The sequence below is a fragment of the Artibeus jamaicensis genome, unplaced genomic scaffold (genome assembly GCF_021234435.1).
Source record: "Artibeus jamaicensis isolate MK-2021 breed Jamaican fruit bat unplaced genomic scaffold, CSHL_Jam_final contig_923, whole genome shotgun sequence".
Lineage (NCBI taxonomy): Eukaryota > Metazoa > Chordata > Mammalia > Chiroptera > Phyllostomidae > Artibeus > Artibeus jamaicensis.
Window position 1 is genome coordinate 15,848,576 of NW_026522014.1, and position 12,327 is coordinate 15,860,902.

General features: G+C 36.5%; 1 protein-coding gene across 2 annotated transcripts in view; it reads right to left on the bottom strand.

The window, feature by feature from the left end:
• Positions 1–12,327, bottom strand: part of MACC1 (MET transcriptional regulator MACC1) — a 53,973-nt gene that overhangs the window by 15,155 nt on the left and 26,491 nt on the right. For both annotated transcript variants that reach the window (XM_053655111.1, XM_053655112.1), the window contains exons 2-4: positions 6,191–6,313; positions 2,497–4,535; positions 260–448 (exon numbers count right to left, since the gene is read on the bottom strand). In XM_053655111.1, the coding sequence (XP_053511086.1) occupies positions 260–448; positions 2,497–4,535; positions 6,191–6,305 (2,343 nt within the window). In that variant the 5' untranslated portion in view covers positions 6,306–6,313. The remainder of the gene's footprint in view (positions 1–259; positions 449–2,496; positions 4,536–6,190; positions 6,314–12,327) is intronic.

The following is a 12,327-nucleotide window of genomic DNA, read 5'->3' on the forward strand; positions in this document are numbered from 1 at the left end:
GGCCATATTAACATGGAATCCAATAGGAGAAAGAAACATCAATATATTTTAAAGACTATACATATTTTAAAGGCCTTTAAAGAGTGGTGTGTGTGTATTTCAGACACCATTGATAATCATTTTAGGCAATGGCTTCAGTTAGTGGATCTTCTAGAACACTCCCTAAATTAACCCATGTAAGTGATTCAGGCTTGATTACATTTAATTTACTTGGTCTGCATTTTTCCACTATTGAATTAGACGAACAGAAAAATATTACCTCAACAGCGACATGCCCAGCCTTTCCTCGGTGAGGAACTTCATATGCTTCCATTTGTTTCTTTGTGAGTCGTGCTAACTTCGGAGCTAGTTCTCTCCAGCCCTTGCCCAGCTTGACAGCTGAAGTCAGGATGGTGGCCTCTTGGATGATGTGAGCCACCAAACCTTGGCGATCTATCTTCAGCAGAGCCTGCAGCAATAATTACAGCAATAATCAAAAGCCAGTAATTTGGGCTTTTTCCTAGAAATTCAATTTTTCATTACATATTCTAGAAACTGGCATCCCATTTCTCACCACACAATATATGAATTTCTTAAAATTGAAAGAGTTGATTTATTCTTAAGCACATCCAGCTAGCAAAGTACAGCAGATGCAACTGGACCAAAATTAGAGGAGATTGAAGACTAACTCCATGGCTAAATTATAGGGTTTGGGGTCAACCACTCATCTGTTTCTTAATATCTTTAATTGCAAAAGAGGATGTTGAACTAGACACTTCTAAAGACACCCTGAAGTTCCAGCAGCCTATAATTTGTCAACCCAGGATGATAATTTATTCTTCGAAAACTAATTCCTTTGCTTACCAGACGATTAGCTACAGGATCTCTCTAAGGAGTGAGCATACTAGTGCGTAAATGTGGTAAACATTATTTCACTTTTCATCAAAATGTGATTAAAACTTTCCAGAATCATTGTCATTGCATGACAATGAGACACTCCTACAACTTTAAACAATGCTATTGATAATTATGACTTTCGAAAAATTAACACTCTTCATCAGTGGAATTGTGCCTAATACATATGAGGGCTTTCAAAATTGAACCTCTCTCAAGTATCATTGTAGAGTCAGAAAAATAATTGAAAAAGAAATATTTTATATATACTTATTTATTATACAAATGATTGTTAGTCATTGAATAAATTTATCTCCACATTTTGCACTTTGATTAACACTCTGCTTCTCTCACTCTGGCTAGTGTGGTTCAGTGGATTGGTGTCAGCCTGTGAGCCGGCAGGTTTGATTCCCAGTCAGGGCACATGCCTGGGTTGCAGGCCAGATCCCCAGTAGGGGGCATACAAGAGGCAACCACACATAGATGTTTCTCTCCCTCTCTGTTTCCCTCCCTTCCCCTCTGTCTAAAAATAAATAAATAAATATTTTTAAAAAAAACACTCTGCTCCTCTAACATGAACCTGCCTCATCTATATGAACCACTCCTTTCCTAAGGACACCAGCCTTGCACAATTATAATGGTATTTACTACACATGCCAACGCACACACTTAAACATTTTTACACACAGACAAGTTTCTTTCAGAAAGGCGTGGTGGTTTTAAACCTGACTTTGGAACCAAAAGCTTTCAAATCTCATCTCCAATACTAACAACTGTGGAACCCAACCTCCTAAGACTCAGTTACCTCTATTTGTAAGGTGAAGACCAGCTATACTTTCCCACAGAGTTTTTATAATGGTTAAATTAGATAGTGTGACTAGAGTGTTCAGCACAGTGCCAAACACATAGAGAACTTCAGAGGAGTGCTAGCTATCATTATTATTTATAAATTTTAGAAAATTTTAAAAATATGCTCTTGAATTTTTTTTTACTTTTATAAAATACTGAATTTCCACTTTAAAGGCAAAATTATTCTTCATCTTTTTTATAATTCTCCATGGAGTCTTACACTGGGGTGAATGTTATCTTTAAAAAATGATCCTTGGAGTACTGTTAAAACATGAGGATTAAGAAGAGATTAGATAATATTATTTTAAGGTTTTGATAAATTGCATAAAGAAGAATAAATTTCTAAAGTAAAAGACTGATTGCATGTTTTAAAAAACATGAAAATGTGGACCTATTGCAAAGGCCAAGTTCATTAGTTTTATTTCAGTGTTCTCTTATTCACGTTACTGGAGTTTGTCTGATATTTTAAGAGCTATCTAAATATTTGAGAAAGGAAGAGAATCTCTTAACTGTTATACTCTAGCACAAACAGAAACTTTAATCTTCCTTCAAAAGATGATCCTTGTGGGCCTAGTTTCTGGGAAAACCACAACTGAGTCTAAGAAACCATTTATATGACCTTGTAGGAAAAGCTACATATTTGCTGTAAAGTGACTTAAACTTAATTGATAACTGCTGAGAATGTTTTAGCTTTTTCTCTCATATGTTCGGTTATAAATATTACCAATAAAATATTCTATGGTAAATAAATGACTGTGATCAAGCAATACTCACCACGACAAGTTCATAAAGAAACCTTCTGGCATTCCTGTCTGCATGGCAATCTTCCTTTAACTTCTTTAAAATGTAAGAAACTTTTTCTGATTCTTTGTCGGCTTGTGTTCGATCAAAATCTTCCAGTGCCATATGTGAGTAACCCAGTACATCAGCTAAAGCTTTCCAATCATTAACTTTTTCTGACACCAAAGTCAATACAACTGAGTAGATATAGGTCAGTTTCTTAAAGGGCAGGACAATTTGTTCAAGGAGGCTCCTCGTAGTGAAGACACTATCTGACACAGGCATTACTTGTTCCTTTGCAATCACCTTGACATTTCTGCAGTGTACAAGTCCAATCTTACCTCTCAAGACTGCCACATACCATTCTTTTACTTTGGACTGCCCAATGGCTTTTACCTTACCTTCTCCAAGGAGAGCTATTGTGTCTCCTTTGAAATATTCAAGTAAGTAGTCAATCTTCTTTTTTCTTAGCACTGTCTTCAGCGTTACTCCGTAATTGGTAAAGTTCAAATTTTTGTCTTGAAAGGTGGGATATTTAACATGCACTGTTGGTAATGAAGGAACAGACTTGATTTCCTTCCCTTTCTGCAAATCGCCTGGCAGGTTTGAGTGTCTCTTTAGGTTTGGAGCTGGGTCAGGAGTAGTGATATCGAACTGTGTAACTGGCCTGCCATCGGCAGGCTGCAGCTGAACACGGAAAACAAACAAGTGCATTTCTCTGGAGTCAACCAAAGAAAATAAAAATTGTTGATGAACTACTTGACTCGCTTGCAGCTGCTTTTGTTTAATTCCTTTTTCTCCCCCTGCCTTTACTTCAAAATCAGGATCACATGAAAAAACAGAAATATTTAAATCTTGTGGCTTGTCAAGTAAGAATGAATGCTTCCCCCAGAGCTGAAACACAACTGGAGATGTGTTTTTTCTACCCTTCCTAATACCAGAGATTGTCAGCTTTCCTGGCAAATAACTGTGTCCACAAACTGTGAAAACAGTAGTGAAACTGGGATGGATATGTTTGGGTCCATAAATTCCAACCGAGGTGGTTTTGTGGATATAATCCCAAATGGTGACAGCTGGTGACTGAGTAGCTTTAGCTTGCGCAGCAACCACTAGGTACATCACCCGACTCAAATCTATTAGCTTGACTTGGATGGTGTCTTTATAAATGTAGCAGCTGTTTAGCACTTTGAAAGGGCCTTCTTTACTCAGGCTGTGTAAACACACCATTTCTGTCATGACTTGGCTGAAAGGGTCCTTTCTCACTTCAGCACTGATTTTCATCTCCAGCAAAATGGCTTCCATTGTGTTAAGGTTGCCTAACATGATTTCCAACAGTGGGCTCACAGTGCACGAAAGATCATGATTAAGCATTTGTGGAGGATCAAGAAAAACCCTTAGAGATACTTCCTGGAATTCTCCCACAGCTACATGCCCTTGGGGCACATGAACAGTGATGTCTGATTCAGGTAATTGTACTGACCCTCCTTGGTGGTTTAACTGACAAACGACCACAGTCTCTGCAACTTGTGTTTGTGCCCATCCAGGACTCTGACTAATTGTATTCAAATCTAGGCAGGAGCGGGCCAGCTGGCGTTGACTTAACCAAGCCATTTTATAAGCCTCTCGATCATTATGAAGCCATTCCAAATCTTGTTCTAGGATCTGGTCAGAGTTCTGTATATTCTGATGGACATGTACTGTGTCATCTAAAATGTGCAAAAGTTCTGAAACACTTTTAGATCTCCCTGATTTCCTCGAGGAAGACTGCCTAAGCAATCGGTGCACATCAAGTTCATCACCAGAGGAATCTACAGAATTTCCAGGTTCTATTTCTCTAAAAAAAAGAAAAGGATCTTCCTTCAAGATGGAAATACTACCTTTCTTCTGGTTATTTCTTAACTGAGTTATATCATCCAAAAATGGGTTAGAAGCAGACAGTTCATCCCAGAATGGATTTGTAGCTTTGGAGACATTATTGCCATGAAGTGTGAAAGCATCTGGCCAGCTGAGAAGCAAGCTTGGGTCTGGACATTCTGGTTATTTAAACAAAAACAAAGCAAAACAATGGTAAGTATCATTCTATGATACAACCAAGATTCATTTTTATTATAGCTTAAAAACTCAAGACTTTTTATTTTGTTTTTTGATCTCCAGTCTAATAGGTGCTCCAAGATTAATATTAAATTTGGTCAAATTTTCATGCTGTGAGAAAAAGAACTATTTTACTAGTTTACTATGACCATATGTGATATTATTTTAAGATAATGATTTAAAAATGAATGAATGGTTAATATTTAGATAATAATGAATATAATACATTTCCTTCAAAATGACCCACACTACATAAACTTATACCTTATAGTTTTGTGTTTTATTTTCAAAAAAGAAAATCTCTGAACAAGTAGACTAATTCAGCCAATTATCTAGATTTTTCCTAAACATTGAATAGTCTCAATATATCTATATTATTCATTTTTTTCTTTTCTAAGAATATATAATATGTAAAAATATCAAATACATCTGTTAATAGGCAAAGTAACTGTTTTTAAAAAATAGGCCACCCAGCTGGTGTGGCTCAGTTGGTTGGAGAATTGTCCCACAAAGTGCAAAGGTCACCAGTTTGATTCTTGATCAGGGCACATTATAGGTTTTGTATTCAGTCGAGATGCACATGGAAGGCAGGCAATCAACGTATCTCAGTCACATCGATGTTTCTCTCTCTCTTTCTCCCTCCCTTCCCCTCTTTCTAAAATCAGAAAATAAAACTAAATAAATACAATAGGCCAAATACACAATGCATTTTTCAGTTTATTTCCTGATGACTTTGTGTTGATAAATTTTAACATTATAATTTTTTCATATATAATAAACATCAGATTTACTACTTGTAAGAATTCACTGAGCTTTTCCAGTTAAAAATGACAAAAACAGGTTTACCACTATGAAATGAAGACATGTTATTACTTTGAAACATGAATAATTTAAGAATCAGCGACACATTAAAATATTAACATATCAGCTCTAAGGAATTTTACATATGTCAAAGTACTGAAGTCTTTTTTTGTGTTGAGAGCTACTCATACTTGGTCATTTCTCAATAATATTGGTCATGATTCTGTGGACTTCATGAAGCTGATTCTGCTTCAGAGAGAAATGAAAGCCAAGAGGCCAGCCATAAGAGAAAGATGTATTTGAGTAAACTGTCAGAATTTTTTTTGTTTGATGTGTATAGAACTACTGTCTTGATTGAAGTATGTTTTCAGTGGCAGATATTAAAAATAGAAGATGCATTTTGGGAAAGAAAAGTTGTGCTTCTCCCAGTTCCATACTTTCATCCAATAGGTTCTATCTAACTCTCAAAACTACTTTTCCTCTAAGATTTAATTTAATTCTTTTATGCTCCATACAGATTTTGTAGCCCACTCCAAGCTCTACACGTCTTTAACCCCCAGATTCATTATATATTTACTGCCCATACCACTCATTTAATGAGTTTTTGCCTTCTTTTAATATTATAATCTGTTGAATCTGCTATTTTATTCCTCTTTTTAATGATAGTTTACATATGTCCATGGTCATATTGGGATTTTATAATTCTTTTAATCTTTTGTAAGGCTTTTCAGAGCTAGACCTTCAATAGTTGCTGGTGATGGATGAAAAAAGTTACAACAGTTTTACCTTCCCATACCTGTGATACTGCACTTTTCGGAGGGTTTTCCAGCTTCCATGTCAATCAAATTTCCTGCAGACCTACTTCGTGGAGTACCTCCTGACCAAAAATGGGCTCTTTCACTGGTTAACATTTTTCCACCTACAATATGAAAAATACAACTATATGTATGTAAGCATATTTAGGTTGGCAGAGAAATCAAATTCAAGGTAATCACTCCCATTTAAATGAAAAAATGCACATAAAAATACTCTTCATAAATCCTTGCCTTCTGGGAGGATGCTGGGCTAGATGTGTATCAGCACTCCACTGGAAAAAAAACTCAGAGCCTGCATTAATGTAAACAAGAGAATCTAGAAATGCATTTGGAATCCTACAAAAAGGTAATAATGAAAATCTCAAGTATAATAAAAATAATATCAAAAAAACTTCAATCAATAGACATTGACTATTTGGTGACTAGAAGACTAAAAGTCACAAAACTGGAATTTTTTCCCAAAACCTTCAATACATCCAATTCACTTCAAAGAAAAATCACATTTTATATATATATATATACACACACACACACACATATATACACATACACACAACATATATGACATATAGATGTGTTTGTAAGTCCTTAAGGTATTTTAAAACATATATATTATACCTTGAGAATATTATGGTAAGTGGAATAAGTCAGTCAGAAAAAGCTGAAAACCATGTAATTTCACTCAGATGTGGGGTATAAAACTGAAACTCACAGACACAGACAACAGTATGGTGGTTACTAGAGAGAAGGGGCGGGGGTGAAGTAAAGGGTAAAGGGGGCCAAATATATGGTGATGGAAAATAATTTGACTTTGGATGGTGATAACACAACGCAATACAAAGATAATACCAGTATATCAAACAGATGTATGCTTGAAACCTATGTGATCTTATTACCTAATACATATAATAAAAATAAAAATTTAAAAATATCACAAAAAAAGGAAAAGGAAAACAAAGGTTAACATTCAAGGTACCCCCAGTAAAAGATAGCAAGAGTAATTTGCACCTGCATACACTGATATTTATCATAAATAAGTGCTGAGTGAGACAACATAAAATTGGAACAGAAATAGACTAAGGACACAGAATACCCCCAGAAGCAGACCTACCCTCACAAGGCGAACCCTGGGAGAAAATATATCTGTTACATATGACTAAAGAAAAAGGAGTAAATTCTAAAATATATAAAAGATTTCTACCCATTACTGAGCAAAATAAAAATGTTATAAAAAATTGGGGGGGGGAATCTGAACAAGTATTTCTCACAAAAAATAAATACAAATGACCTCTAACATATTAAAACATGTTATATTTATTGGTTATAAGAGAAATGTTAAATAAACCCACAAGATACAATTACTACCTATCAAATGGGAAAAAAATTTTAAAAACTAGCAGCAGCAATTACTGGCAAAGACATTTGAGGACAAGCAATCCTATGCACTCCTAGCGGAAGTATCAGCAGGTACAACCACTTGGAAATCAATCTGGTGACGCCTAGGAAAGACATCTAGGAAAGATGATTACAACCTAATACCCAAAGATTCCCATCCCAGTTATTTGTCCCAGTAAAACTGTACATATGTTTATGAAAAGAGATACACATAAATGTTCATTATATTATATGAACAAAAAAGTGAAACAACCAAAATATCCTTTGTCATATGACTAGTTAAATAAATTGTGTTTTAATGCAATGCAGAACTATGTAACTATGAACACAGGTGAATTACAATTAAAAGCATCAAAATGGACTAAATTAGGTACCCCATTGCTGAAACTTAGCCGGGGTATTTTATTCTTTTTGATGCAAACGAAAATGGGATTATTTTCTTAATTTCTCTTTCTGGTTGTTCAGTATTAGTGTATAGGAATGCAACAAATTTCTGAATATTAATTTTGTATCCTGCTAAAAAGTCATTTTAAATCAGATTTTACAGAGTATGAAAATGAATACCAGCAATGAGACCTAAGTAACCTACAAGGTCAAAGAGCGGGTGAGTGATTTACTCAGCAATAATTACTCATACACATTACTGCCACCCCGTACAGCTATAACTCAGGTCCTGTAAACCGCTTCTCAGACTCAAGGTTCCTAACAGAATATTCTGAAACATCCCATCTTCCAGTTCAAATTTCCAGCATGCTAACCCCTACTTCTTGTTCTTTTTGTGTTAACACAAGTCCGTAAACTTTGACTCTTCTTTTTTTGTCATATTCCTCTTCCAAAGTCTTGACATTTTATTTCAGAGAAGTCTATTTCATTTTTGAAAGAAATCAAAAACAATTTCTGGTATAAAGAACAAGTTAAATGAAGAAGGAAAAAGAAGGAAAGAAAAGAAGGGAGGCCAGCATATTTTCCAAGCGCGATGAATAAACAAATGCAAAAATTATCCCATAAGGTGCCACACTTCAAAACATCAAATGGTGCAATAGCAGTTTTTTTTCCTTCGACGGTTGAAACTACATGGAAGATTGGGTGAAAAGCTGAATTATGCAACATGCAATTCGCACTGAAACCTCAAGTTTCCTGGCAGATCTTTAAAATTCTGTGGTTGATTTCACCAAATACCATGTTCAAAACTAAAAGTCCTTAGCACACCACAGGTAGCTAAAGGTTCGAGATAGGAAAACTAAGTTCACTCTCTTCAACAAAATTAAGAAAATCAAAATAAAATAAGATTAAAAGTTTTAGACGAAAAGGTGGTTTTCAAAAAGATAAAGTACATTTTAAATTGGAAACCAGTTTAGACAGATCTACCTAAACTCTAATTTCTTACAGAGAAAAAAGCAGTAAGAAACAATTTATACCCAGGATTTCTCTGAAGCAAACACTTGATGGAACCCAGTGAAATACAGTTAGACGTTCTCACCCACACGAGAACCAAGAACAGTGCCTATGCAGCTCTGATTCTAGAGAACCATAATATCTCAGAAACAGAGGCACAAGCTGGTGATTAGCTAAAATTCTTTCTGGAGTAGCCTCTTCTTTGCCAAGCAGGCCCTTCACTGCCCTTTAAGCCAGTAGTCCTAAATCTCAGCTGTATCAAAATCACCTGGAGCGTTTGATCAAATGCTGTTGGCTGGATCCACTTCAGTGTTTCCAATCTAGCACCCAAGAGCTTGCATTTGTAACAAAGTGACCAAGTGACGTGAGGCTGCAGTCCTGCAGTCCTGGGTAGCGTGTTTTGAGAACCACATTCTCAAAACCATCGTGTTCATTTCTCTCCCTGGCCAGATGGATTTCTCCCTGTTCTCTGGTTGTTCCCACTACCCCTCAACAAATCCCCCTTCTTCTCCCAATCTTTTTTAAGCAAACACACACGCACACACACACATCACAGGACTTGATCCTAAATCTGGATCTTTTTTCCTTATGAGTACAGGGAAAGGCTGTATCAGAGCAAAGCCTTGCTGGAAGGTCCCTGATGCCGACCTGTGGAGGGCAGTGCTTGTTTACACAGGTGCAAAGAGCCAGCCACATTTATCATTACCCTGTGCTTTCTTCCAGTCCAACTTCACACTCAGTGCAAGTGTTGTCCTAAATAGGAATTTTTAAAATTTGGTCTAAAGAAGCATGAGTCAGTCTTTATTGGAATGAGTAAGTGGGAAAAGAGCAGTTTACCACCCACTTAATTGGGGACACATTGCTGTCACTATGCCTTTAACAACACACTTATCTGAATCCACATGATTCATTATTTTTTTCCTTAAGAAGTCAATGAATAATGTTTCGCTCTTCATTTAGTTTACTGTTTAACCTAGGCACTAAGTAACTGGGAACATTTACTAACTGTACAACTTAGCAAAAGACTGCAGATTTTTAGGGGTCAAGTGAGCTTACCAACAAATAACCAGAGAAGCAATACCATTTAAAAGAATTATTCCTTTCAAATGTGTTCTTTTGTAGTCATTATGTTTATCATGGTGATTTGATGGTGAAAATTGCTATTTTTAGCCATCTAGTAGGCTCAAAGTATTTTTCCAGCTAGTCCTTAACCTCAGGCCTCCTTCATAACTTTATGGTCCGCACTGCTTTTAACTCTTAACCTATGTGCTAGTGAAAGTACTTCCATGCAGGCTATCACTCTTAGAGGTGACAGCAAATGGAAAATGTCAGAAGAGCAATTATTGAGCAGGTGGACTTCTTCATCCCTCAAAGGCCAAACCTAACTGAATAACTTCGCGTTCCTTCGTGTATGGAACTGGTATAAAATGCCCGAATGGGCCACAAAGGAACTATAACCATCAGATGATGCTTGCCCAGTGTGATTTCACTGGACATCATCATGGCGTGACGGTCTTATCGAATGTTACCCCGGGGCATCTTCTGATGGGCTAGCAGGACTCTCTGATCAGTAGTGTATATGCCCTATCCCCAATTATAAATAGTTTGAGTGTTATCCCTAGTCACTATGACTAAAGATTTAACAGACTACACGGAAAATGACAGAAATTACTTTTCTTAAGAAATACGGCTTTATAAGAATCTCCAGAGACACCAGTGCACTAAGCAGTAATAGTGATGCACAATAATTTCAATGATGCCTTCAATCTTGGTAACTCAAAACATTCCATCAATATGTCATCTTGGTGATATCAGCATGTCAAACCATCTATCATTTCCTTTATACTCTGGCTTTTCCGTCACTGGCAGAGCTGAAGTTTGGGGAAATTATAATAATTTTTCAGGATAACATCATATTAGTGAGCAAGAATCAAAAACAGAGGAACAGTAGATCAGAAATTGTTTTATGTTCAGCTTGATGACACAGCACAGAACCTTCTCAGAAGCCTCACTCAGGGAAGGGGAAAGTGTGAGGACTTTAACCAGGTACACAATAATAAAATAATTTAAAAATATCTATCGTAAGAGCTATTATTCATTGAGTGTTTGCTACATTCCAAGTACCATGCATTAATTTTCTCATTCATAACTGGTAGTAATTCTAGAAAATTGGTTCTATCATTATTCCCATTTTAAAGGTAACAAAATAATGTTTAAGGGATTTATTTGCCCAAGATTATGTAAGTGTGAAGCAGCAGAGCCATTGTTTCAGTTTAGAAATATCAGACTTTTGAGAGCATAGTTTCGAACTCTATACTATGCTTCCTAACCATGGGGTCAGACCTTCCCTTCCAAAGGAAGTAAGATGGGACAACGCCCTGGGCTCATTGCCGGAGAGCATCAAGCCTCATTCTTGACCCCAGGAGACCTTCATCAAGTTCACAGCACATGAACATGTGACCTCTGCAGACAGTCACACAGGGTCCCTTTCTCAGAGAGGCTTTATGCTTGGCATAATGCTCTGCTGTTGCCACCTTGAAATGCTTAATATGTTTTGAACAAGAAGCTTCATATTTTCATTTTGCTCTGAGCACTGCAAATTATGTAGCCAGTCCTGGTTCATGAAGTTGGAAACCCTTAGCCTTCAGACCCAAGGAAAGTGACTGCAAGTCATCATGAAGAAAAGAGAAAAGTGTTACCATAAAGATGAAAAAATGCTCATTTTCCAGATGATAAAAGTGAGCTGCAGGAAGGGAAGGGTAAATGAATTGCCAAGGCAGCACGTTCAGAAATTAAACTATCCTCTCCTGATTTGAACCCCTTAAGAAGGCAGGTACAAGTTAAGCGGGCCTACCCATTCCATGAATTCTAAAAAACAGGAGATCCTTTAAAAATTCTGATGCTATCTAATGTCACGAGCAACAATAGCTTAGATTTTAAGAGCTTGAAGTAAAAATAATTTAAAAATTCACTCACTAAGAGTGAAATAAAGCAGTCTCCAACCCCACACTCCCCTGGAATCATACCTCTTACCAAACCAGGGCTGTCTTCTCTTCATCACTCTTCCCCGGACACTGTAGCAGCTGTTTGCATTATTCCTGCCCAAAAGAATGCTGGGCTCATGGCAACAGAGGCCTGAAGATGCAATAGGAAGAATGCAGGCTTTGGAACACAGGAGGGTTCAAAGCAGAGCTTACAAAGGAAGTCTCTGGCCTGAGATTCACTTTTCTCATTACCAGAGCATAAAATATCTAAATATTTATAGTTGTTGTAATGGTATGTGAATCACATCTCAATGAAACTGTTTTTATTCTTTAAAAAAGTTGTT